This window comes from Sapajus apella, unplaced genomic scaffold, assembly GCF_009761245.1.
Source record: "Sapajus apella isolate SASKATOON/1434 unplaced genomic scaffold, GSC_monkey_1.0 scaffold1, whole genome shotgun sequence".
Lineage (NCBI taxonomy): Eukaryota > Metazoa > Chordata > Mammalia > Primates > Cebidae > Sapajus > Sapajus apella.
The window spans coordinates 44,695,139-44,722,523 of NW_022436941.1; the positions used below are offsets into that span (position 1 = coordinate 44,695,139).

The 27,385-nt window shown below is 36.7% G+C and overlaps 1 protein-coding gene across 2 annotated transcripts in view; it reads right to left on the reverse strand.

Moving 5' to 3' along the window:
* ARSK (arylsulfatase family member K) overlaps positions 1-27,385 on the reverse strand; it is a 57,179-nt gene that overhangs the window by 22,581 nt on the left and 7,213 nt on the right. For both annotated transcript variants that reach the window (XM_032276194.1, XM_032276186.1), the window contains exons 2-3: positions 23,315-23,444; positions 21,370-21,529 (exon numbers count right to left, since the gene is read on the reverse strand). In XM_032276194.1, the coding sequence (XP_032132085.1) occupies positions 21,370-21,529; positions 23,315-23,384 (230 nt within the window). In that variant the 5' untranslated portion in view covers positions 23,385-23,444. The remainder of the gene's footprint in view (positions 1-21,369; positions 21,530-23,314; positions 23,445-27,385) is intronic.

The window sequence follows — 27,385 nt, forward strand, 5'->3', positions numbered from 1 at the left end:
TGTAAGTTGAGTTATAACAAATGATTTCAAGCATTGCTAAGGCAGCAGAGACAAGACTATAGTTAAGAGGTTCCTTTCCCAAAGTTTTTCACTTCTTTGATTAGTTGACCCATGTTCACTGTGCCTAAAGTGTAAAATAACGATGTATTTCTTTGCAACTTAGTGAGGAAGAACAAGAGTATAAAGCGATGTATTTGGTAGATGAATATACTGCAGTACTTTAAAATCATTTAGCACTTTTTAATGTATTCAAAAAATATTAATAATTATAATCAATGAATCTCCAGTCTACTTTCACTACTCCCTGGACCAGCCCACCCTTCCTGGGCCATCATTAAGCACAATAAGAGCAGTAGATGCAGCCTAAACAGTAGGCTGCTACAGGAGCTGCAATTCTTAGTCCAGAAAGTCCCTCTTTCCGGCCCAAGGTATCTTCCAGTAACTAAGTCCAATGAGTAAAACATGGGATGAGAAATATGCAACTTCATAATTGACTACAACTACAATAATAATAACTCTTTTGACATTATAATTCTCTCTACTAACCAATGTATCCAGCCCCTTCTTACAAGAGTGATGGTCTATTATTCAGGCTAAACTGCTGCATCTGGAAATCATATCTTTCAATCATATGCTCAGACCTACTTCTTTGTCTCATTGTTTTAAATGTTGTCTTTTCCCCCCACCAGTAATTGCTATCACTTCTTCCAAATGTAAGTTTTCTGTTTACTTAACCACTGGGGATATTTTGAGCCAATTTATTTCCATTCCATTTCTATGTATTTTGCCCAGAGTATGGTTTCAATCAGGACAATCGCAAAGGGCTTGTATCAATGAGGAGAATCCAAAACTAACTGTGACTCAGATATGTTATGATTCCATGGCTGTTCTCAATATAAATTTACCCTGTTTCTCACAATATAGGCACAGTTATACAATGTATAGTTTCCTCTATGCCAGCATTTCTCAAAGCGTAGTACAGGGAGCTCTGAGGATTCAACAGACACTCTCAGTGAGCCCATGAGGTCAAAACTATTGTCATAATAATAGTAAGATGTTATTTACCTTTTTCATTCTCATTCTGTCATAACATACGGTGTGCAGTGGAAGAGACCACTCTAACCTATCCTCAGGTAGGAGCTCAGGTCTGGAGTGTACCTATCTCAAAGAAGACTGCTCTATAAGCTTACAGAGGCTTCAATGTTTCATTATATCATGCCCCTCTTAAGTGGCCCAATGTCTACTTCAGCTCTTTATAGAAATCTAAGAGGGGCTTTTCTTCTCAAAGGGATACAAATAATAATCACACATTTCTGATAAAACATTCATAATTAATTACACCTTGTCCTACCTCTACCAGAGGTCCAGTTCTTTCCATCCTTGCTACTTCATGTGTGGTCCATGGACCAGCAGCATCAGCTCCTGGGAGCTCCCATAATGCCCACATGTTATGGGAGGGACCTCGTGGGAATCATCATAATTGAATCATGGGGGCAGTTTCCCCCACACTGCTCTCATGGTAGTGAACAAGTCTCATGAAATCTGATGGTTTTATAAGGGGTTTCCCCCTTTGCTTGATTTTCATTCTCTCTTGCCTGCCACCAGGTAAGACAGGCCTTTTGCCTTCCACCATGACTGTGAGGCCTCCCAAGTCATGTGGAACTGTGAGTCCATTAAATCTCTTTTTCTTTATAAATTACCCAGTCTTGGGTATGTCTTTATCAGCAGCATGAGAACAAACTAATACACCATCCTAGATTCACTGAATCACAAAGGGCATTTAATAAGATGCCCAAGTCATCTGTACGTATATTGTTTTGAGACGCACAGTTTAAGAATTTTTTTCTGCAAAAATCCTCACATTTTAGACAGGGTAATTAAAATGAAACTTCCATAGTAGCCTATAAATAGAATTATTCTACCTTGGTTCAGTTCCAGAAAACAGGTGATAGCCAAATATACTATCCAACCATCAGCAGTTTAATTAGTTATGTGTAACAAGAATTTTCTCACTAATACAAATGAAAAATAAAACTACTTAACACGTTATCAAGCAGTTACTACATAAATTTGTGTATTTGCCATTACTGTGTGGGTTTTCTGTGCCAGTGTGCCAAATTCTGCTGCTAAAACATTGGATACAATCAGTTTACAGGTAGCAAAGGATTAGTTTACATAGTAACAATTATATCTGAAAAACTATACATTACAATTGATGATGAGAAGGTGACAGTTTTCTTTCAACATGAAGTAGGAGCCTAAACATAAACCTTCGGCTTCGTAAAAGTCTACTGAACATGACCAATATCTTAGACTCGGAGCTCGTGGTCTCTCTCTTTCTCTCATTGTTATTGATGGGATTGTAGCAGGTAATGTGTTTCTGATAAGTCTCACAAACAAAACACTGGAAAAATGATGATTCTGAAAAATGCCCTTGCAAATTTCTGCATCTACATAATAAATTCTGTAAGAGAAAAAGGAATCTATATTCATTCCCATTTAATGCTCTTTTCTGGACTTGGTATGGTGGCTCACACCTGTAATCCCAGGGCTTTAGGAAGCTGAGGTGGGAGGATTACTTGAGCCCATGAGTTTGAGACCAGCCAGGGCAACATAGTGAGATCTTGTCTCTCCAAAAAAAAAAAAAAAAAATTTAGTTGGGCATGGTAGCATGATAGTATGTGCCTATGGTCCTAGCTACTTGGGAGGCTGAGCGGGGAGGATCACTTATGCTCCAGAGTTTAAGGCTGCAGTGAGCTACGAGCCTGCTACTTTACTCCAGCCGAGGTGACAAAGTGAGATCTCATCTCTAAAAAAAAGCTCTTCTCTCAAATTAGAGAGAGACACACATGATTTTTAAAAGGATTTACAAGACTGTCATACGTCTTCATTACATATGATCACTCAAAAAAACACCAATCTGTTTCAAATTGGTATTCTCTAGAAATGATATAAAAGGCATTTGTGTAGAGGTGGAACAAGAGGCCTGGGTTTGTCTTTTTTCTATCTCTAACCTGTTAGGTAAACTGTAGATTTAGTAATGCTTCCATCATTCACCCTCCTTTCACCTATACCTTTTGCCATGTGACATTGGAATGGCTCCCCCCAAAATAGGTATCTTTCTCTACCTCATGTGACTTGCTTTGACCCACAGACTGAGTAACATATTTGTCCTCTAAGACTACAACTTGAGAGACCTGTGTGTTTTCTCTTGTGCTCCTGCACCACTGCCCTCAACTTGAGAATATACCTTGGCTAGCCTGCTGGAAGACGAGAGACAGAGCAGATTCAAATTGCCCCATTCCTTTTAGCTGAGGCCAGCTTTGATCAGCTAACAGCCAGCCAAGTACAGAAATGCAAGTGAACCTAGCTAAGCCAAAATCTTAACAGCTGATTCAAGATCAATGAGCAATAAACATTTAATGCAAAAAACAAAAACAAAACAAAACAACAACAACAAAAGTCTGTTTTAGTTGAATGAATCACATCTACCCTGGCAAATGCAGGTTGGAACATCATTTTTCAATATACGTTATTTAAATGCTCAATAAATGTAGGCTTTTACATTTATTAGTTTTATTAATTCCAGCCATTTCATTTTTTGGTAAAATTACAGTAGCTAGTGCCCCTTAATCTTTTCTTATTCATGAATTTCTTTGTAAATATAATGAAAATCAATTTTTCTCTACTAATCGGTAATATTAATTACATCACAAATTATATTGGTTATATGATAATAATAGTAAATATATTTCAAAGAAAAGTTTTGTTTGCATGTGTGTGTGTGGAGGTAAGTATTCAGGGATTTTATTTTGTGAAATGTCACCTAGCCATTTCTAGTCTGCTGGTAAATTCATCATTGTGGAAGCATTCATATTTACAACTTTGAATTCCTAGGTGACAATGACTATAGCCCTTGACAGAGTATACATGTTTATTGTAATCTGAGCTTAAACAAAGGCAACTTTTTGATTCAATTAAAGAAACAATGAATACCTACCACATGCAAGACATTGGCTAGGCAAGTGCTTAATGTGACTTGCTAAGCTAACAAATAGGTATTTGCACCTCATATCCACTCACACATAAACCCTCCTACTATCGAACTTTAAAAAATAAATGCCAAATGCTACTTTATGGAAAAACAAATACTTCAGCTATGACTCTAGCAATGGTTTAGATCACATTCACCATTTTATATCCAAAAGGGGATGATTTTTCTTATGCTTTTAAAGTAATTTAACACACCAACTTGATTATAACGTTTACAATTTTCGTAAACCTTTGTTTTTCAATATTAAACAGAAAATGTAACCCAAACGAAATGCCATCAAATCTGAAAAAATAGAGTGGGTGGGTTATAGACAAAATGCCATCAAATCTGAAAAAACAGAGTGGGTGGGTTATTCCCAGGTAATCTGTTGTTAACAGAAATTACTAAGCACTCATTGCAGCTGACACATCATCACATCCGCAGCTCTTGCTGAAGGAGTGACCTAGCTGGCCACATTACGTAGGATTTAACTCCTTTTCTAGCCTGTCGACTGGCCGGGTGTGGGCACCTAACCTAAGCACTAGCACTTACCATGGTCAGCACTTACGATGGAGTCTTGCATGAAATGTAAGGTGGGCCTATTATCCCTATTTACAGAATTTAAATTTAGAAAGAAAATAATCCAGTAACTGGTGGTTTTTAAGATGCAGCTATGAGGTAGAGAAAGAGTCACAAAGGAGATGAAACTTGAGCCAAAAAGGTTCTGGCAGGTCGAAGTCAGGATTGGAAGTGATATAGCTGAGAAGAGCCAGAGCAGAGAAGCAGAAGTCATGACTCATGCTGGTAACAGAGAGCTAGAATAAAGTTCCTTTAATGCCTGCTACTGAGGTAAAAGCTGTGCTGGATTCGGAATTACTCCCCAGTTCTACAACTTGAGACTAGTGTAACTATAGCTTCTGTTTTTGGTAGTAATCAAAATCCCCTTTCACTGCATGCAAATCCTTATATTATGATCATGTTTTCCCTACCCAGCACAACCTCCAATCTTACATAGGTGGACTGAAGTGACTATTCTCCCAATCAAAAACATTTTTTTATTTTTTTTCTGAGACAGGGTCTTTCTCTGTCGCCTAGGCTGGAGTGCAATAGTGCGATCTTGGCTCACTGCAACTTCCACCTCCCAGTTTAAGCAATTCTTGTGCCTCAGCCTCCCTTGTAGCTAGGACTACAGGCATCTGCCACTACATCTGGCTAATTTGTATTTTTAGTAGAGACAGGGTTTCACCATGTTGGCCAGGCTGGTCTTGAACTCCTGAACTCAAGTAATCTGCCCATGTAGGCCTCCCAAAGTGCTGGGGTTACAGGCATGACCTACCGCACCCGGTCCCAGTCCAAAAAATTTAATGAAAATAATCACGATTTGAGAGTACTAAGTGCAAATCTCAGTCAATTTTTAAGTCTCAGAATAGAAGGCATGAAAAGTATACACTTACGTCAATCATGCTTATAAGTACTTAAAATGATTTTACTGTGAAAAAATTTTGGGGCTGTTAGCGTCATAATTAATTTTTGATAAATTTGTCAAATTTCCCTTTGCCTGCTACACGACGTTAAACATTCAGTCTATGTCTCCAAGTATATGACTTACAAAGGCTAGGACTCTTCTGGAAATACTCTCTTAAACCCAATGTAGTGCCTCACTAGCAAGAGCCTGATAAATCACAGATGTCATTATTCTCCAGGTCACTCTGAATCAAGGAAACCCAGTCAACACATTTTACATTAGTCAACTGTCATGGTAATGTGGGCATGGATGATAGTCATGTCTGAATTATTTAAAAGCTGTTAGATAACTGAACCTTTGCCAGTTAGCTCAGTGAGTTATTGGGCATGGTGCTTCTAAGATGGCCATGGTGAATGTCACCTTTTGTTCAAAACCATCTGCTTTTGGGGGGAATTCCCTATTGTGTGGGTTTTTAGCAGTGGGTGATGCCATCTCGTGCTCCAGAAGCCAAAGCAGGAATGATGGAGTGATAAGCTCTCATTCCATGACCCCGGGCATCTAGGGAGTAGGCAGCTGAGCTAGGCTTGGTCAAATTGATACTTAGGACTGAAATTCTAAATCTTGAGGGAATGCTACAAAGACAGGGCTAGCTAGAGATTCATTATGGCCGCAGTGCCACAACCAGTAGTGTCCTGGTTGAGCTGTTTCTACTGCATAACTTTGGTGTACTACCAGACAGCTGATTCCTGTTTTCTGACTCTAGCTCTTTAGCACTGTTATTCATTCTCAGTTACCTGGTAAGTCTTTAAAAAAATTCATTTTCTGTTTAAGTTAGCCAGGGTTCAGTAACTGGTGACCAATGATCTTGATGGGTAGTTTCTAATACTAAAACTACCTTAGAAATTTTGACATTTTTGTCAAAGGTATAATGAAATGTCAGCATAAAGCTATTATTCAAAAAAGGCAGAAAAGTTCATATTTTTGCATTTTGAAGTTAATCAGTATTTTTGTTACATTCTCCAAAAAGTTAATCCAAAACTGCTAAAAAAAAAAAAAAATCAAATTTCAAAAAAAAAGGCAGAATAAAGGGAGAAAGGAAATGCTAAACTTTGAGGGGTCCAGCAACTTTTTTTTTTTTTTTTTTTTTTTTTTTGAGATGGAGTTTTGCTCTTTTTGACCAGGCTGGAGTACAATGGTACAATTTCGGTTCACTGCAACCTCCGCCTCCCAGGTACAAGCGATTCTCCTCCCTCAGCCTTCCGAGTAGCTGGGATTATAGGCACATGCCACTACATCCAGCTGATTTTTTGTATTTTCAGTAGAAAATACAAAATGGTTTTACCATTTTGGCCAGGCTAGTCTTGAACTCCTGACCTCAGGTGATCTACCTGCCTCAGCCTCCCAAAGTGCTGGGATTACAGTCGTGAGTCACTGTGCTGGGCCCCAGCAAGTTTATGTATCATCTGGGACAGTTATGCTGTCACACTCCTCCATTTCTTATGAGTCCTGATACTTACAAGTAACTTTATACTACTACACCAAAATGGGTTTGCCATTTTCTCTAGTGAAAAAGGCAATTTTAGAGTCTATAAAAGGTGAAAGGGAAAGAATTTGGATTTATAAAACCCATACAACCCATCCTTTCAGAGTCTAAAAAGACTGATTTTTTTTTTTTTTTTTTTTTAAGATACAGTCTCACTTCTGTCATCCAGGCTGGAGTGCAGTGGTGCAGTCTCAGCTCACTGAAACCTCTACCTCCTGGGTTCGAGTGATTCTCCTGCCTCAGCCTCCTGACTAGCTGGTATTACAGGCGCATGCCACCAAACCTGGCTAATTTTTGTAGTTTTAGTAGAGGTGTGGTTTCTCTATGTTGGCCAGGCTGATTAACTTCAACCACGCCGTGATGGTACTGACCTTAAGTGATCCCCCCGCCTCAGCCTCCCAAAGTGCTAGGATTACAGGTGTGAGCTACCACTCCCAGCCAAGGCTACATTCAAACCAGAGTTTTCACACATAAGAAAGAAAGTAGGCCAGGTGCGGTGGCTTATACCTGTAATCCCAGCACTCTGGGAGGCTAAGTTGGGTGAATCACCCGAGGTCGGGAGTTTGAGAGCAGCCTGACCAACATGGAGAAACTGTGTCTCTACGAAAGACACAAAATGAGCTGGATGTAGTGGTGCATTCCTGTAATCCCAGCTACTTGAGAAGCAGAGGTTATTGTGAGCTAAAATTGTGTACTGCACTCCAGCCTGGCAAAGAAGAGTAAAATTCTATCTCAAAAAAAAAAAAAAAAGAAGAAGAAAGAAAGTAAGTAAGGGGCATAACAGTAAAAATTTTAAGAAAAACTCACTTTAGTCAAATGGGGTTACACATGATCTCAGACTACAAATAGACATTATAAGAATTTCAATTGGAGGTTTTTTTTGCAACTAAAGAAACTAATTTTCAATAATTCAAACTTACGGATATTTCATAAGCTAAGGTTCAATCAACTTCTCAATATTTGGCTTTCTCAGGTAGGCCTACATTACCTACAACTGCTCATTAGTTTTAAAAATTTTACATAGGTACATAGTATCTGTTGTGATTCTATAGGAATTCAAACCTCTATAATGTCGGATTATAAAAATTAAAGTGTTTTGTCTTTGGGAGCAGTCACATTCAGGTTTATTTTTAGGCCAATCCTAAAACAAAGTCTAAATTCTATTCTTCAATCTCTTCAAACTGTCAAAATTAGATGTCTCTTGAAGGTCATGAGAAATTATGTCTTGGTTAGTTTTGAAAGAATTTATTATCTCTATAATCTTTCCTCCAGTTCTCCTTCTCCAATAATTTTTTTTAAGTTCATTAGAAAATTACAGAAAACATGCTGGGTGCAGTGGCTCACACCTGTTATCCCAGAACTTTGGGAGGCCAAGGTGGGTAGATCACCTGAGGTCAGGAGTTCGAGAACAGCCTGGCAAACACGGCAAAACACTGTCTCTGCTAAGAATACAAAAAAATTAGCCAGGTGTGGTGGCAGGTGCCTGTAATCTGAGCTACTTGGGAGGCTGAGGCAGGAGAATCACTTGAACCTGAAAGGTGGAGGTTGCAGTAAGCTGAGATTGTGCCATTAGCTCTAGCCTGGGCAGCAAGAGTGAAACTCTGTCTCAATAAATAAATAAATAAATAAAAGAAAAGAAAGAAAGCTGAATTTTCCTAATAGATGAGGCTTTCTCTTTAAGACACACACACACACACACATGCACGTGCGCACCCATTTAGGTTAGCATTGCCCAGGTTTTTGGAGTTTTTTTTTTTTTTTTTTGATAAGTCTTAAATTCAGTGACACAGGATTATAATTATGAAAGTAAGCCACTATTCTGGGTTATTATATTATTTGCTGTCATACTGAATTAGATATTCCTTTTTTTGAGTTTTTGTACATGCTATTAGTTTTGTTTTTCTTTTGTTGACAGACATCAATTTTTAATTATTTCATATGCTTGAGAAATATTTTTTTCACTTAAAATGTTTTCTTTTTAAAATACATTCCATTCTTCCCTGAGTTAAATGTGGGGTATGGTACGCATACTTGCGGTTGTTAATTCATTTTTAATATTATGAATGCTAGTTTACCTGTCTACTTTTAGATATTTTAACATTCCTCTTTAGACTTGTAAAACAAGTCTGAGAAGTATGAAAATTCTCATATATTCCTTATACAGTAAGTGCCTTACTTTTGAAACTTTGCACCCTAGCCACATACCAGAAAAAGAGGTGCTAAAAGCCAGATTCTTTATTGCTAACTGCAATGGACTGTAGTCAATAAAAGAGCCAACTGGAAGGATGGGAAGACTCCTTAGAGGAAAACAGGGAAACCTCTAAGGAATAGCAAATTAGATAAATCAAGAAATTACATAGGTTCCAAAAAGTCTACCTAAAATAATAAGAGTTGATCAGAGGGCAAAAAAATATGTTTAAGGATGAGAATAATACAGCAGAACAACCCCAAGGTTATTCTTAGTAAGTATTTTTACTTCATGGAGATTCAAAATCCAGCTTATTTAATGAAACATGCAAGTTATTTTCTAACAACTGCCTCACTTGTTATTCAAGTCTCATATGGTTTGGATATGTGTCCCAACCAAATCTCATGTTGAATTGTAATCTCCAGTGTTGGAAGTAGGGCATGGTGGGAGGTAATTAGATCATGGGGGTGGATCTTTCATGAATGGTTTAGCACCATGCCCTCAGGGCTGTTCTCATGATAGTGAGGGAGTTCTCATGAGATCTTGTTGTTTAAAGTGTGTAGTACGTCCTGTACATCTCTCTTGCTCCTGATCTGGCCTTGTAAGACATGCCTGCTTCCCCTTTGCCTTCTGCCGTAATTGTAAGTTTCCTGAGGTCTCTCCAGAAGCCAAGCAGAAGCTGCTATGTTTTCTGTAGAGCCTGCAGAACTGTGAGCCAATTGAACCTCTTTTCTTTATAAATTCCCCAGTCTCAGGTATTTCTTTTTGACTTGGATGTCTTTGTATAGAAGTTGCTCCTTCCTGTCCTTCATTTGAGCCTACTGATATTCTATTTCTGTGGGAGTCCATAAAATTTAAAATACTTATAATTTAAAAATTCACCTTCTAAAAAATGTACACTACCGCAGGGTGTGGTGGCTTGTACCTGTAACCCAAGTTACTCAGGAGGCTGAGGGGGGAGGATTGCTTGAGCCCAAGAACATGATGCTGTAGTAAGGTATAGTCATACCACTGCACTCCAGCCTGGGTCAAAGAGCAAGACTTTGTTTCAAAACATTTACCATTAAGAGAAAATATATTCCATTAGGAAAAAATATTTGCCAATAAAGCTGTAACACAATGTTTTATTATCAATTATAATATGCAAAAGGAGATAAACTTCATTATGGGCAGCTAAACATAATATAATAAACTTTACTAATTAGATGGGAAAAACCCAAGAGTTGTAGTGAGGTTATAGGCTCAGAGATATCACTTGTGTTTCAAGAAACTGATGTAGGAGTTAAGGTTGTCAGCAATCTGAAGATAGCCTATGAGGCTGCTTCAGCCAAGAATTACATAGTCATCACAAGTAAAGGTTCTGGATAAAAAAAAAAAAAAAAGAAAGCAAGTTCTTCCACTGCCAGAAAATATCATGCTGAGAGTGCACCCAGAATAATGCATGTTGTTCTAAATACTGAATTTAAATAAACGTAATAAGATGAAGGATTCTAAAAAAGATAAAGTAACTGAAGTAATTAATATCTTTCTTCATTATAAGAAAAATAATAAACTCCTCTTCAGTATGGAGAGAACTGATCTAGAGGTATATGTGATCTTAGACTATAAAATAATAGATATGGATGAGATGAACATGGGCTAACTCATTAGGCTGCAGAATTAAGAGGGGCTGAATGGTGCACTATGGTCACTGTTCTGAGTTCTGTTGATTCTCTTAATCAGTCTCATTCTATTTAGAAAGCCTTTGCTGCTGACCTGGAGACCTATTAGGTCAGGAAGAGTAGTGTCAGCAGCCTATTATTTGCTTCCATTTGCTGTTTGCCAAGAGGCTTGTGCTTAAGAGTTTTACTCATAGCAGTTTTCTTATTTTGGAAATAGGCCTTCATTTTCCATTTGTTTCAGAGGATTAAAAATTGCCTATTGTGGATATGGAGGCAGAGCAAGATGACCAAATAGAAGCCTCCACCAATCTTCTTCCCTAGAACACCAAATTTAACAACTACCTACACAAAAAACACCTTCATCAGAACCAAAAATCAGGTAAGCAATCACAGGACATGGTTTTAACTTTATATCACTGAAGGAGGGGCTGAAGAGGGTAGGAAAGACAGTCTTGAATTGCTCACACCACCCCCTGCATTACCTTAGGAGTGGCTGCATGGCATGGAGAGAGAATCTGTGCACTCAGGAGGAGAGCACAGTTGACTGTGGTACCTTGCATTGGAACTCAGTGCTACCTGTCACAGTAGAAAGCAACACCAGGCAGGACTCAGCTGAAACCCACAGAGGGAGCTCTTTGAATGGATTAAAAAAAAAAAAAAAAAAAAAAAAAAGACCCAATGATGTATTGCCTACAAGAAACACACTTCATCTATACAGACACACATAAACTGAAAATAAAAGGCTGGAAAAAGATATTCCATGCTAATGGAAACAAACAAAAAAAGCAGGAGTAGCTATACTTAGACAAAAATAGATTTCAAGATAAAAACCATAAAAAGAGAAAAAGAAATTCATTATATAATGACAAAGGGGCCAATGTAGCAAGATGATGTAACAATTATAAATCTATATGCACCCAACAGTGGAACACCTAGACATATAGAGTAAATATTATTAGAGCTAAAGAGAAAGATGGACCTCAATATAATAATATATGGAGACTTCAACAAGCCGCTTTCAGCTTTGGACAGATCTTCCAGACAGAAAATCAACAAAGAAACATTGAACTTCATCTGCGCTATAGACCAAATAGAACTAATAGGTATTTACAGAACATTTCACCCAACAGCTGCAGAGTACACATTCTTCTGAAGATATGGATCATTCTCCAGGATAAACTATATGTTATGTCACAAAACAAGCCTTAAAACATTCAAAAATATTGAAATGTTTTTGAGTATCTTCTCTGACCACAATGGAATAAAACTAGAAATCAACAAGAGGAATTTGGGAAACTATACAAACACATGGAAATTAAGCAATATGCTCCTGAATAACCAGTGGATCAATGAGAAAATTAAGAAAGCAATTAAAAAATTTCTTGAAACAAATGATAATGAAAACATAACATACCTGGGCTGGGCAAGGTGGCTCACACCTGTAATCCCAGCACTCTGAGAGGCCAAGGCTGGCAGATCACTCGAGGTCAGGAGTTCAAGGCCAGTGTAGCCAATATGGTGAAACCCTGCCTCTACTAAAAATGTAAAAATTAGCTGGGCATGGTGGTGTGTGCCTGTAGTCCCAGCTACTTGTGAGGCTGGGACTACAGGCACAAGAATCACTTGAGCCTGGGAGGTGGAGGTTGCAGTGAGCTGAGATTGTGCCACCACATTCCAGCCTGGATGACACAGCGAGAGTCTGTCAAAAAAAAAAAAAAAGTAAAGAAAAGAAAAGAAAACATACCAAAACCTATGGGATCCAGCAAAAACAGTACAAAGAGTGAAGTTTATAGCTGTAAGTGCCTGTATCAAAAAAGTAGAAAAACTTAAAATAACCTAATAATTCATTTTAAAGAAATAGAAAAGCAAAAGCAAACCAAACCCAAAATTAGAAGAAAAAAATAATATACATCAGAGAAGAAATAAATGAAATTAAAATAATAAAAAATACAAAAGACCAACAAAATGAAAAGCTGGCTTTACAAACAGATAAACAAAATAGGCAAACCTTTAGCCAGACTAAGGAAAAAAAGAGAGAAGACCCAAATAAATAAAATGAGAGATGAAAAAGGCATTACAACTAATACTGCAGAAAAAAAAAATCAAAGATCATTAAAGACTACTATGAGCAACTATATGCCAATAAATTGGAAACATGAAAAGTAATAAATTCCAAGAAACATAAAACCTGCCAATATTAAACTGAAAAGAAATCCAAAACCTGAACAGCCCAATAACAAGTAATGAGATTAGAGCTACAATAAAAAGTCTCCCAGCAAAGAAAAATCCAGGACCCAATGGCTTACTGATTAATTTTACCTAAGATTTAAAGAAGAATGAACACCAATGCTACTCAAACTATTCCAAAAACATAGAGGAGAAGGGAATACTTCTGAACTCATTCTATGAGATCAGATTCAATGCAATATATATACGAAAACCAAAGATACATCAAAAAAGAAAACTACAAGTGAATATCTCTGTTGAACATTGACACAAAAATCCTCAACAAAATACTAGCAAACTGAATTCAACAACAGATTTAAAAGATCATTGATCATAACCAAGTAGAATTTATCCCAGGGATGCAAGGATGGTTCAACATATGCAAATCAATCACTGTGATACATCATATCAACAAAATGAAGGACAAAAAACATATGATCATTTCAACTGATGCTGAAAAAGCTTTTAATAAAATTCAACATTCCTTTATGATCCCCACACCACCACAAAAAATACTGGTTATAGAAGGAATATACCCCAACATAAAGACACATATAACAAACCCACAGTAGTATCATATTGAATGAGAAAAACTGAAAGGCCTTCCTCTATAATCTGGAACACAATGAGAATGTCCAATGTCACCACTGTTATTGAACATAGTACTGGGATTCCTAGCTAATCAGACAAGAGAAAGAAATAAAGGGCATCCAAATTGAAAAGGAAGAAGTCAAATTATTCTTGTTTGCAGATTATGTGCTCTTTCATTTGGAAAAACCTAACGACTCCACCAAAAAACTATTAGAGATGGTAAGTTCAGTAAAGTTTCAGGACGTGAAATTAACATACAAAGATCAGTAGCATTTCTATATGCCAGTAGCAAACAATTTGAAAAAGAAATGAAGAAAGTAATCCCATCCCATGAAGGAACCCTTCAGAAATAAAGAAAGTAACAGTTACAAAAAAGTACTTAGGAATTAACTAAAGAAGTAAAAGATCTCTACAATAAACACTATTAAAGGTTGATGAAAGCAATTGAGAGGACACAAAAAACTGAAAAGCAATTCCATATTTCTATATTCATGGATTGGAAGAATCAATAATATTAAAATGTCCATACTACTGAAAGCAATCTACAGATTCAATGCAATACATATCAAAATATCAATAACATTGTTCATAAAAATAGAAAAAACAATCCAAAAATTTATATGGAACCACAAAAACAAAACAAAACAAAAACAAAACCCAGAGTAGCCCAAGCTGTCCTGAGCAAAAAGAACAAAATTGGAGGAATCACATTACCTGCCTTCAAATTATACTACAGAGCTTTAGTAACTAAAATAGCATGGTACTGGCATAAAAACAGATACATAAGACCAATGAAAGAGAGAACCCAGAAACAACTCCATATACCTATGGTGAACTCATTTTCGACAGAGATATCAAGAACATACATTGGGGTAAGGACAGTTTCTTTAATAAATGGTGTTGGGAAAATGATATCCATATCCAGCAGAATGAAACTAAATCCCTATCTCTTATCACATTAAACAGCAAATCAAAATGGATTACAGACTTAAATCTGAGATCTTAAACTATGAAACGACTAAAAGAAAACATTGGTGAAACTTTCTAGGACACTGGTCTGGACAAATATTTCTTGAGTAATACCCCACAAACACAGGCAACTAAAATAAAAATAGACAAATGGGATCACATCAAGTTAAAAAGCTTTGCACAACAAGGGAAACAATAAAAAAAGTGAAGACAGAACCCACAGATGGGAGAAAACATTTGAAAACTATCCATTTGACAAGATATTTATAATCAGAATATATAAGGAGCTCAAACAACTTTACAGGACAAAAATCTAATAATCTGATTAAACAACAGACAAAAGATCTGAACATACATTTCTTAAAAGAAGACATACAAATGGTAAACAGGTATATGAAAAGATGCTCATATTTACCTGTTGAATGATCTTTAATGATCAACACTGATCATTAGAGAAATGCAAATCAAAACTATGATGAGATACTATCTCAGCTAAAATGGCTTTTATCCAAAAGTCAGGCAATGACAAATGCTGGCAAGGATATGGAGCAAAGGGAACCCTCGTACACTGTTGGTGTACTGTTTATTTATACCAATGTAAATTAGTACAACCACTATGATGAACAATTTGGAGGTTCCTCAAAATACTAAAAATAGAGCTGCCATATGATCCAGCAATCTCACTGTTAGATATACACCCAAGAGAAAGAAAATCTGTACATCAAAGGGATATCTGCACTTCCATGTTGATTACAACGCTACTCACAATAGCCAAGATTTGGAAGCAACCAAAATGTCCATTAATAGACAAACGGGTAAAGAAAATGTGGTACTTATACACAATGGAGTACTATTCAGCTATAAAAAAGAATAAGATTCACTCATTTGCAACCACATGGATAGAACTGGAGGTCATTATGTTAAGTGAAATAAACCAGGCACAGAAAAGCAAACTTCACATGTTCTCACTTATTTGTGGGAGCTAAAAATTAAACAATTGAACTTATGGAGACGGACAGCAGAATGATGGTTTACCAAAGGCTGGGCAGAATAGTTGGAGTAGGGACAGTGGGAATGATTAATGGGTACAAAAATATAGAATGAATAAGATCTAATATTTGAAAATAAAACAGGGTGACTATGGTCAATAATCATTTAATTGTGTATTTTAAAATGACTAAAAGAGTATAATTGGATTGTTTGTAATACAAAGGACAAATGCTTTGAGGGGATGGATCTTCATTTACCCTAATGTTTTCATCACACATTATATGCCTGTATCAAAATATCTCCTGTACTCCCTAAGTATATACACTTATTATGTACCCATATCAATTAAAATATTGCTTATTTTGACTTGGCTTAGAAAAATATTAACCTACGTGAGCAGACAACATGCATAATTGCAATGGTAGGATGAAATGATAAAGGATTTGATTTTAGATTTTCAACAAGACAGAAGCTAGGGAAAACACCACAACAGCTTGTTTAATTTCTCTTCTTATAGCATTAGAATGTAAGTTCCATGACACTGGAGAATTTTGTGTTATGATTACTACTGTATTTGCATCATCTAAAAATAAAGTCTGGTACATAGTAGCTAGCTCAAAAATATTAGCTTAGAGGATATTACAAATACCTGATTCTACTTTTGTAACTTAAATAAGGATCATCTTCTAGTCTTAGTACTTTAAGAAATTCTACTTAATATTAAATTTTGTATTATACTGATGTTAGAAATTTAGTTTTAAAAATTTTCTATATAAAATTACCTCCTAATTCTATACACTTTCTATACACAATTCTATAAATTTTCTTTGTTTTTTTTAATTCTAAAAAAATTGATGTACTAGTGTCAAGTAGATCTGATCCCTTAGAATATGGAAGAATAAACAATATTTAAAATGTAGGCAATTATTTTAAGTGTGACATTCCTAAGATGCAGGCTGATGAGCATAAAACATCTAGTTTTAGACATGTTTTCTCAATCACTATACTTAAGACATTTTGGACTTGATGATTCTTTGTGAGAAAAGGGGCTGTTTTGTGCATTATAGACTGTTTAGCCGCAACCCTGGCCTCTACCAACAAGATGCCAGCAAAATAACCCCACTGTTAACACCAAAAATGTCTCCAGATATTGTCAAATGTCCTCTTGGCACCAAGGGGTGGAGGTGGAGGGGTATGGCAGGGAAAGTGACTGCCCTCAGTTAAAAACCACCATTTTAGACATTGGGAATATATAGGAAAGCAAAAATAATCAAAATACCCTATGAATTAAATACAAAAGTTTTCTTTCAATTGGTAAGAAGACATAGTAAATTTGAATTTAAATCCATTATAACACAATACATATAATGTGAGGGACAGATGAGTATCAGAAATTTATAAACCACTTAACTGTACTCCATTGAAGTTATAGAATTTCAGAGTAGAAGAACTTTTGAAGTCATCTAGTGAAAGCGCATTAGACTAAACTGGGATTCTAAGCAGATAAATTACTGCCCAAGGTCTCATCATCAGCAAATGGCATCTTTATGAATAATACTACCTGTATCTCTTTAACAATTGTATAGACGAAACAACTGTGCAGCCCACAGAGATCCTAATATGGTGTGGTATGTTATATATAATAAGAGACACTTAATTGGATTAGTGTTCCTAAATTCGTAGCAACACTGGTGCCTAAAGAAGACAGATGGAAGTATTATAATAATAAAGAAACCTATAATTCTGGCTGAAAATACAAGCAGGTTCAAAAATGGCCAGTTTGAGTAGTAAAGAGTTATAATAGCTTACATTTTGATTTTGAAAGTCAATCTATCAACAACACCGAATGCCCCTATTTATGAAATTTGATGTTGAGAGACCATGTTTTGTTCTGAGACCCGTTTTTAAGTTTGCACTGAAAAATAATGTGCTATAATTCCTATAACCTTCAGACATGATATTAGCAGCGACCTTAACCTATTTGTCAGCCAAATGTCTGTGTGGGTATATATAGCACTCATAAAAATATTCCTGGTGGCTTATTTCAATTTCCTAAGCTCTGATGAGACTGTGAGTACAAGAAAATATGCCTTAACCAAGTAATGCCCTGAAAACCATCTTTTGACATCCCCCAAATATCAACATCTAAGTGGTTTTTTTCCTCTACTGATTTTAGAATTCCATGTGACAAAGAAAGAACTTCTAAATATTAATATTTAAAAAGTTAAAAAAACTTAGGATATCATCTGTTAGTTGCAGATATATACAAAATACTGATAAGGAACAAGTGATATGATTCTGTGTTACACAGAATATCAATGTTTATCAAGTAATAAACTATAGGTACTTCAAAATAACTTTTTCATTCATTCATTCATCAAAAATTTAATTGTGAACCTACAATGTACTGGTACTATGCTGGCAAACGGGGATAAAGCAGAGAAAGAGAGATTAAAGTCCTTGCTCTCCATGGATAATTATCCTGCTGTAGAATAAGGAAAGGTTGGGTCATATTTTAATCATGTCACATATAAGAATAAAAGTTACAGGGAATATATGGCATTGAATCCTAGATAATTTTTATTATAAACAATAAACAAGATAAGTTATTATCTTACTTTAGATTGGGCTTACATTCTAAAAAGGAGAAAGATTTTAAAGAGAAATCTGTGAAACTCCATAAGGTAACTAGCAATGCAAAGCACTTTAGAAAAATGATGGTTATGGCTGGGCATGGTGGCTCACACCTGTAATTCCAGCACTTTGGGAGGCCAAGGAGGCCAAGGCAGGCAGATCACAAGGTCAGGGGTTCGGGAGCAGCCTGACCAACATGGTGAAATGCCGTCTCTACTAAAAATGCAAAAATTAGCTGGTGTGGTGGCACACTCCTGTAATCCCAGCTACTCGGGAGGCTGAGGCAGGAGAATTGCTTGAACCTGAGAGGCAGAGGTGGCAGTGAGCTGAGATTGCGCCATTATACTCCAGCCTGGGCAACAGAGCAAGACTCCATCTCAAAAAAAAAAAAAAAGATGGTTATATAAATGTTAGACTGCAATTCTGGTTAAGCCATTTTCATAATAATAATATTTCCATTGAGTAATTGCTTACTCTTTGCCAGGCACTGCTAAATATTTTTTATTATTCCACTTAATCCTTATATAGTATCTTTTAACTCATATAAAACACAGTCATCCAATGAGGTAGGTATCATTAATTCTTACAGATAACTTACAGAACACTGACACTTAATGCCAAGTAACTTGCCCAATAATTCTTACAGAACATTGACACTCAATATCAAATAACTTGCCCAAGGTTACAAGGCTGGTAAGCAGGGAAGCTGGGCATCTGACTGCTCTGACAGACACAAAGCCTGTGCTCCTCCTCCTACAGGTACCTCCTCTCCCGCCCTTTCTTTCTGATATTAGCAGGGCAGAGTAGGGGAACAGGATTTTGCACAGAGAAACTAGCTCGTACGATAGTCTAGAAGTAGCAAAACGCATGTTAAGGAAAGTTTTAAAAGACCAGGTACATACTGAGGGATGGAAAGAGTGGTGTGAAATGATACTGGGGGTAGGCAGGGGCTAGATCATGTAGGGTCTCATAAATCATGTTGTAGATTTGGGATTTTAACTAACTTGCAGAGAGAAACCATTGAAGGATTTTAAGCAAGTGTGTCATGTAATCAGACATACATTTAAGAAAGATCATTCTGGCTTCCTATAGAAATACAGTAAGAAGAGTCCAGGTAGAAGTCCATTTTAATAGCTTAGGCAAGAGATGAGAGTAGCTTGGTGGAGATGGTGAGATGTGAATAAATTGGAGAAATAATTCAGAAGTAAAATTGACTACATTTGGCAATGCATTAGAAGACAGAATAAAGAATAGGAATGTCAGGATGGCTTCTGCATGTCCTGTACTGCTTTCTTTCAGATTTTGGAGGACAGAAAAGGAAAGAAATTTAACAGTAACCAGGAGAGCAATATTAATGTTCAGATGATTCTAGATTATTTTAGTGTCTGTTTACCCAAAGCTCACTGTATTTATTTCCTAGAACTGTCAGGATAAATTATTACAAACTGTGTGGCTTAAAACAACAAGAATCTGTTCTCCCACAGTTCTGGAAGCTGTAAGTCTAAAATCAAGGAGCCTCCGAAGGCTCTGGCAGAATTTTTCCTTGCCTCTTCCTAACTTATGGTGACTCCTGGCAATCTCTCCTTCGTTGGCTTGCACCTGCATCACTACTGTCTCTGCCTCTGTCTTCCCATTGTTTTCTTTTATGTGTGCCTATGTCCTTGTTCCTCTTCTAATAATGACAGCAGTCATTATTTCATCTTGAGATCCGTACTAATTACATCTGCAAACAGGTCTATTTTCCAATAAGGCCACATCTGAAGTTCTTTCTAGGTGGTCATGAAATTTTGGGGAATTATTCAACCCACTACATTCATCACTATTTTTGTTACCTGAATTTTTTCTTATTATTTATCATCATCAGTATTATCACCATCACAACAACCATTACCAATAACCTTCAATTAGCATTCGCCTGGGTAAGAAAGAGGCACTCTAACCCCTAATATGTATTTGTGTTGGGGGTCACAAGTGTTGGGGGATTCCAAGATCACACCCAAGTTCAGTAGCAGGAATTGCAGAACTCAGAATATAGCTGCACTCATGGCAATAATTTATTACATAAAATGATACGCAGTGAAATCAGGCAAAAGGTGCTTAAGACAAAGTTCGGAAGAAATGAGGCACGAGCTTCCAGATGGAGTCGCAGAGGACATAATTCTTCCACCGTCAAATTGTGACAACACATGTGAAGTGTTGTTTCTGCTCATTAGAGAATCAGAACCCAAGTTTCTTTGGCGGGGGTGCTGACTACATAAGCACCCTCTGCTTAGCACAGGCCAAAATTCCAGACTCCTGGAAGGAAAGCTGGTAATTGGCATAAGCCACATTATACAAATGCTCCAGGCACATAATAGGCCACTCTTACCAGTTAAGGAATAGTAGGAATACTCCTGAAATCTAAGTTCCCAGATGCCAGACAAGGGCCAACCTTGCAAGCAGGCCTTTCTAAGTATAGCAGTCTCAGGCCTCCTAAGTTAGCCCTTTTCTGAACTTAGTGATACATTTAATCCTCACAGCAAAGAAATTACAGTGTCTACATCTAGACAATGTGTCCAAGATCAGACTACTACAATGCTAGTAATAAACAGAAACTATAATTCAAAAGTAGGCAATCGGATTCTTGACCTCTGCTCTTAACCACTATGCTTGGCTGCCTGGTTTTTGAGGACTTTGTAAAATGAAAGAAAAAAAAGGTTACAATAGACTCAAGTTGGAGGGAACTGACCAAGGAAAGAAGCAAGAAGGCTGTGGTTTTAAAAACAGATTTTAAAATTAATAATACAGTAGCCATTATATAAAGGAAATTTAATGAAAATAAAGCATGGGCTAAACAACTTTACAAACACTGTAAACCTTTAATGTTTAAGAAAAACAAAATCATTAGTATATGAGCAATTTTAATGTTTCAGGAAGATTAAAGAAGGCTAAAATTTCAGCCCAATTAACACAATCAAGGGATTAAGAGATTTACTTTCACCTTAGTGGAAAAATTAAAAAAATTAAAGTCAAAAAGTGTACATGCATACGCTATGACAGAGGGCAGTTCGTGAAGACTATAATTTTTACCTGAGGGAGTGATGTCCTGAAGTATAGTCTAGTTTCCCAAATTTCTGTGTTCGGTAGCCATGCCTCTCCATGACATCCATCCATGTTGTATAATTTGGATCTAGACCCTTAAAATTATTCCAAGATTCTGTTAAGTGAGTGAAGAGACCACTCCACATTGCTGAGAAAAAAAAAAAAAAAAAAAAAGAATTGGGATTAAAGTGAAGCTTAACAATTTGACTATTAAGACAATTACTCTGAGAGAACAGTCCACTGGTGCAGAGCTCGTGCTCTGCAATGAGACGTACCCAGATTAGGTGCTTTACCAAACATTCCTGACTGTTATCTCATTTTATCAGGTGGATACTCTGTGGGGAGTTACCACTTCCATTTCACAGATGAGTTGACTAATGCTTAAAGGTTAAGTTACTTAAGGTAAATATAGCTGGAATTAAATATAAAGCCTGTGTGACTAAAGGCCTCTTTCAATCATAAAAACAATCCCTAAGTATTTATTGGTTAAGTTTCTAAATTAGTCAATTGAAGTATAGATCTCATTTCCTCAATATCCTCAGATCTTCCCTTATTCCCTGTCCTTTTGCTGGCTTTCCACAAAAACTCTAAGTGTGCTATGCCTCATCTCTCATTTTCTACAACTATGATTGTTTATTCAATAAATACTTTTTTTCCTTTTCCCATTCTGTGTACATAAATAGAAAGTTAGAGTCAGCTTTCTCTTTTCATCTAGCAAGATGTTTTCTGAGAGGTGGAATAGGGGATCACCTGGGTTTGAATCCCAATAACAACAGTTACTGAGTAGCCTTTGATAAATTATTTAACCTTGTTGTATTTACTCTTCAGAATATACTTCTTCCAGGAAAAATAACATCTAACATTTTGGAGACCTCTAGAGTTCATTGGCCACTTTCTCATTATTTAATGTGATGCTCAGAACAACCCTGTGAGGTACACAGTACACACAGCAATTTGCAGATAAGAAGACTGAGTGACTTGCTTGACATGGTACATTGAGGATTAGCATCCAGGTCATTGTCTTACCCAAGCCCACTGCTCATTCTACTTTACAGTTAACAAAACTGTTTTTTTTAATATGCCTGGGCCTTCATTATTGAAATATCATTTACAATATAGTTTAATTTCTTTTTTAATCACTGGTAATAACATAGTTGATAGTCCTGAAAATATAGATGAAAAAAGTTGTAACTCGAATCACAGAGAAAATCATCTCATTTACAGACAAAGCAAATCACTGAGTTTATGGATTCCAAGGCAACAATCATAAACTGGAAAACAGGGGAAAAGGAAAACAACTATGATACAATAGATAATTTTATAAAAATGGCAGTTTTTTCCTATTTGTTAATTATTCATGACTTAATGTCACTGACATTCTGCCAATAAAACTATGCCTATTTGTTAAATTATTATAATAAAAGTGAACAGTCTGATTTAGGATAAAAGTGAATTGAGACTGAAAGAAAGAGGTAAAGTATGTAATCTGAAATAAGAAAAAATTCAGGTAAATCTGAATATAAGTTGTAATACTTTATGGTATACGCTAATGTTCACAGAAGTCCTCCCAATTACCTATATTGTTCCTGAAAAATTTCCCTGGAAACAGAACTCTTCTAGGAAATATGAGTACTCTCTCATTTTCATGGATGGAAAAAAGATTGTTAATCCCCAGTCAAAAGGAAATGAAACAGTAACACATGAACTAGACACCATTCTAAATGATAAAAATTCCTACTCTTGAAAAATTCATTACAATTTGAACAACCCCCACAGCCAATATATACCTTAACATGTACATCTTTTATATTCAAGAAGTTTTAATGAGGCCAAATATAACAAACTATTCTACTTTTAGGTATAATCTTTTAAATTGTGGATATATTTTCAGTGTTTAGCCACTTTCTTCCATTCACATTAAGGATGTTCATACCTGCGCGTGATGGGCAGCAGATTGGAGAGTTTGTGTAGGCATTCAGAAAGGAAGTCCCACGTGCCTTCATAAAGTTGATAAAAGGAAGTTTCACTACCTGACTTCCTGGATGAAATGTTAACCTTCCATCCTGGCAATAAAGAAATTTAATTAGCACTGATTGCATTACCAAAGAAGAAAATTATTTTCCTTAACCATGAAATTTACAATAGGAAAAGACTTCAGTATGATTTTAATAATCCTCAAAAGATAAAAACAAAACAAGTACAGAGAGTGTTCCCAGTATCTGGTACATAAATATCTAGAATTCAATGCACTGTTACACCTGGATTCATTTGAATACAGTAAATAAAGGACTTCCTGGAAAGTTCTATTGGGGGACGATGAACTAAGTATTTACTTAACACTTAACTATGTGCCAGTTACTGTGCAAAATCTGAGGATGCAATGGTGAATAAAACAGAGTTCTTGCCCCTATGAAGCTTACAGTCTAGTGGGAGAGGCAAAAGTATATTGGCAAATTAACCACAAATAATTACAAATTATGATGTGTCATTTGAAAAAACCTGAGATACAGAAGGACAAGAGAGACCTACATTAGATAGTGTGGACAGAGAAGCCTTCTCTGGGATGTATGAGACATAAAGCATGAGCAAGATCCAGCTATTCAAAAAATTTAAGAGAAATACAAAGTTTGAGATATCTGTGAATTGGAAGTGGTGATATCAATTAGGCAGCTGGGGTGGAGTGTGGTGGCCTATCCCTGTAATCCCAGCACTTTAGGAGGCTGAGGTGGGAGGATAGCTTGAGCTCAGGAGTTAGAAACTAGCCCGGGCAACATGAGAGACCCTGTTTCTACAAAAAAATTAGTCAGCTTAATAAATGAGTCTGAAGATTAGGAAATGTTTGGGCTGGAGATATGTATTTTGGAGATGAACTAGGAATTGAAAAATTCACCTTGGTAAAGAGCAAAGATAGAAAAAAGAATATTCCAGTCCTGGAGTTTTATCTATTATATGGTTTCAACATAATAATAAATAAATTCCAGTTTAAAACATGAGCCAACCCAAAATATAGAATATATCTAAACCCTTGAGATATCTGAGATTTCCAAATAGAGATATAAAGCAGGCTGTTGGATACAGACAGGAATCTGGAGTTCAGAAAAGTCTATCTTGGTGAAATAAAACTTGGGAGTATTTAGCTTATTCATGGTTTTGAAAACTGTGAGACTAAATAAAACCTCTTAGGAAGAGAGAGAAAGGAGAGGAAAGAAAGGGGTCTAGAGGAAACTGTGAAGGAATCTAAGAGGGGAAAGCAGCATGGGAAACTGAGAAAGAATGGCCAATGAAGGAAAATGTGAGGAGACCGTGTGCCATGCCAGCTGGGAGAAGACAGTGTGCCAAGAAAGAGGTAACATCTGCTGTGTTGAGAACGCACCTGAAATGAGGCCAGAAAATGCCTCATTTGGAATTGGCAGTATGAAGACAGCTGGTGACCTTGACAAGAGCACTTTCAATGGGTGGTAAAGATGAACAGCTAAACTGGAAAGGGGAAGGAATGGGAGGCAAGAACGGGAGGCAGCAGGGGGAAGAAAGAAAGCTCTTCTAAGAAGTTATTTTGCAAAGTAAAACAGAAAAATGGGATGGATATTAGAGAATGGTGTGTTAGCTGGAAGAAAATGTGGGATTAAAGTCAGTTCTTTTTTAAGATGGGAAAATTATGCTTGTTTTTTTGTCAAAATAAATTACCACTTCTAGCAAGAGTAATCATTGAATGCTAAGCAGATAACTACTGATTTCCTCAATGATGAGCTAGAAAGCCAAAGACACAAGTGCATAGTGGCCAGGCGCAGTGGCTCACGCCTGTAATCTCAGCACTTTGGGAGGCTGAGGCGGGTGGATCACCTAAAGTCAGGAGTTCAAGGCCAGCCTAGCCAACATGGTGAAACCTCATTCTACTAAAAATACAAAATTTAGCCAGGCATGGTGGTGGGTGCCTGTGATTCCAGCTACTTGGGAGGCTGAGGCAGGAGAATCATTTGAATCTGGGAAGCAGAAGTTGCAGTGAGCTGAGATGGCGCCACTGCAGTCCAGCATGAGGGACAGAGTTGAGACTCCATCTCAGAAAAAAGAAAAAAAAAAGTGCATAGCCTGCCCTCATGAGAATTTCTTTAAGCCCTTAAATTTGAATTCTCAGAAATTTATCCTCACAAATTCCAAATGTCTAAATATCTCATGCTTACAATCTTTTGGACATGGGGAGATAACAATTTGTGGCCACTGCTTAAAATCTAGACAACTCAGCCACCCAGCTTTATCTGGTTGGGGGATGGAGCAGGAGGTCACAAGGTAGAACTGTCTTAAAGATGCTAAATAATTCAGATATTGGGACTTAGACTCTAGGTCCTGCAGGCTAGGTTCAAATTGGTGTAACTACCATTGCAAATGGCTACTGCAGCAGATCAATAACTAATGTATCAGATTAAAATCACTATTAGTGACTTCTGGACTCATTTCTATGACAAGCACAGGAACATCATCTGTATCAAAAGCAGGCTAGAAAGCAGGACTTTTTAAAGTATAGAGTGGCAGAGATAACCAGAAAAGGAGGGGGCAACTGTCCCACGTGAGAAAGTTCCCAATAATTCCATCAGTGAAAGATGATCTACGTTAAGATTACTGCCTGAGATATATATAAGGCAGGGGAATTCAAATATTTGGTGAATGAAATGAAATGAATCATTAATCTAGAGATTTGTTCAATTTAAAAAAGAAGACAAATTTATGCTAAAAAATTCAACAGTATAGTTTTGCAAAGCTTAATAAACTGGATTAGGTATATCAATAGCAAAATGTGTATCTGAATAGGTTCTTAGGAAATATTTCAATTATGATATACATATTCTCAATGTCAAAAATATCAATAACACTTCATATAAACGAAGACCAAAATGTTATTAGAGAAAATATTTTAAAAATTTCTAGAAGTTTTTGTTTTTAACTTCATTTAGTTTTTAAGTACTAACAAATCATTTAAAAACTAGGCTAGTACTAGTACTGCTGATGATGGTATCAATGGGAAATGGTCCATAGAATAGTTAATTCTCAACTGAAAGGGATCTTAACACAGCTGGTTGATGAAAAACAGAGAAAGTAAGTTTTTCATAGTATGTTAATGTGGTTTACAATGGATAGCCAGTTATAAGTGAAAACACAGTTCTGTCAAATTTGGTTGGGAGAGAAAATCTTGCAGAGTGGCTTTTGGGATAATGTCTATAATTTACTCATAGCCCATTTCAATTTTCTCGAGGCCATTCCTATGGTTCAAACAAATTGGGGGTTTAAGAAATAAAAATGACCCATTAATTGGCTTTCTTTATGAATGCGATAGAAATGGTACCAACTGCCTTTAGTTGCTGCGTTCTGCTCTTGTTAGTTAATTCTCATGGGTCCACATATTTTTTCCCCTTGGGATGCGTGAGTCTTTAGGTAGATATGATTTTGTGAGTTTGATTGCTCCTTCTGAACTATGGCTTGTACTTGGTTCCATATCATAACGGGCCAAGCAGAATCAGAGAAGTTTAGATTTGAATGCATCATCCTAATGAAAGAATGTAACAATAACTTTAATTTGTCATGTTAGCATGGCAAGACTGCTTACAGTGTTCTTCCCAGATCTGTCCATCAGGCTGAATGAGACCCTTACTAGACTCTGTAGCATACATTCCTGTACCTACTCTCCCCCGCCACTCCTGAAACCTCACCAAAGCTAAAACTGACACAGGTGCAGTGGCAGGGAGTAGAGGTAGGAGTAGGAGTGGGGATGGAAAAGATGACCATGTCCTTTAATGCCCAGGAAGAAATGCTTGTTTTCTATTATTTAATTAATTATTTATTTTTTATATTTTTTATTTTTTATTTTTTTTTTGAGACAGAGTCTCACCCTGTCACCAAGGCTGAAGTGCAGTGGCACAATCTCAGCTCACTGCAACTTCCACCTCCCAGGTAAGTGATTCTCCTGCCTCAGCCTCCTGAGTATCTGGGACACCACCATGCCTGGTTAATTTTT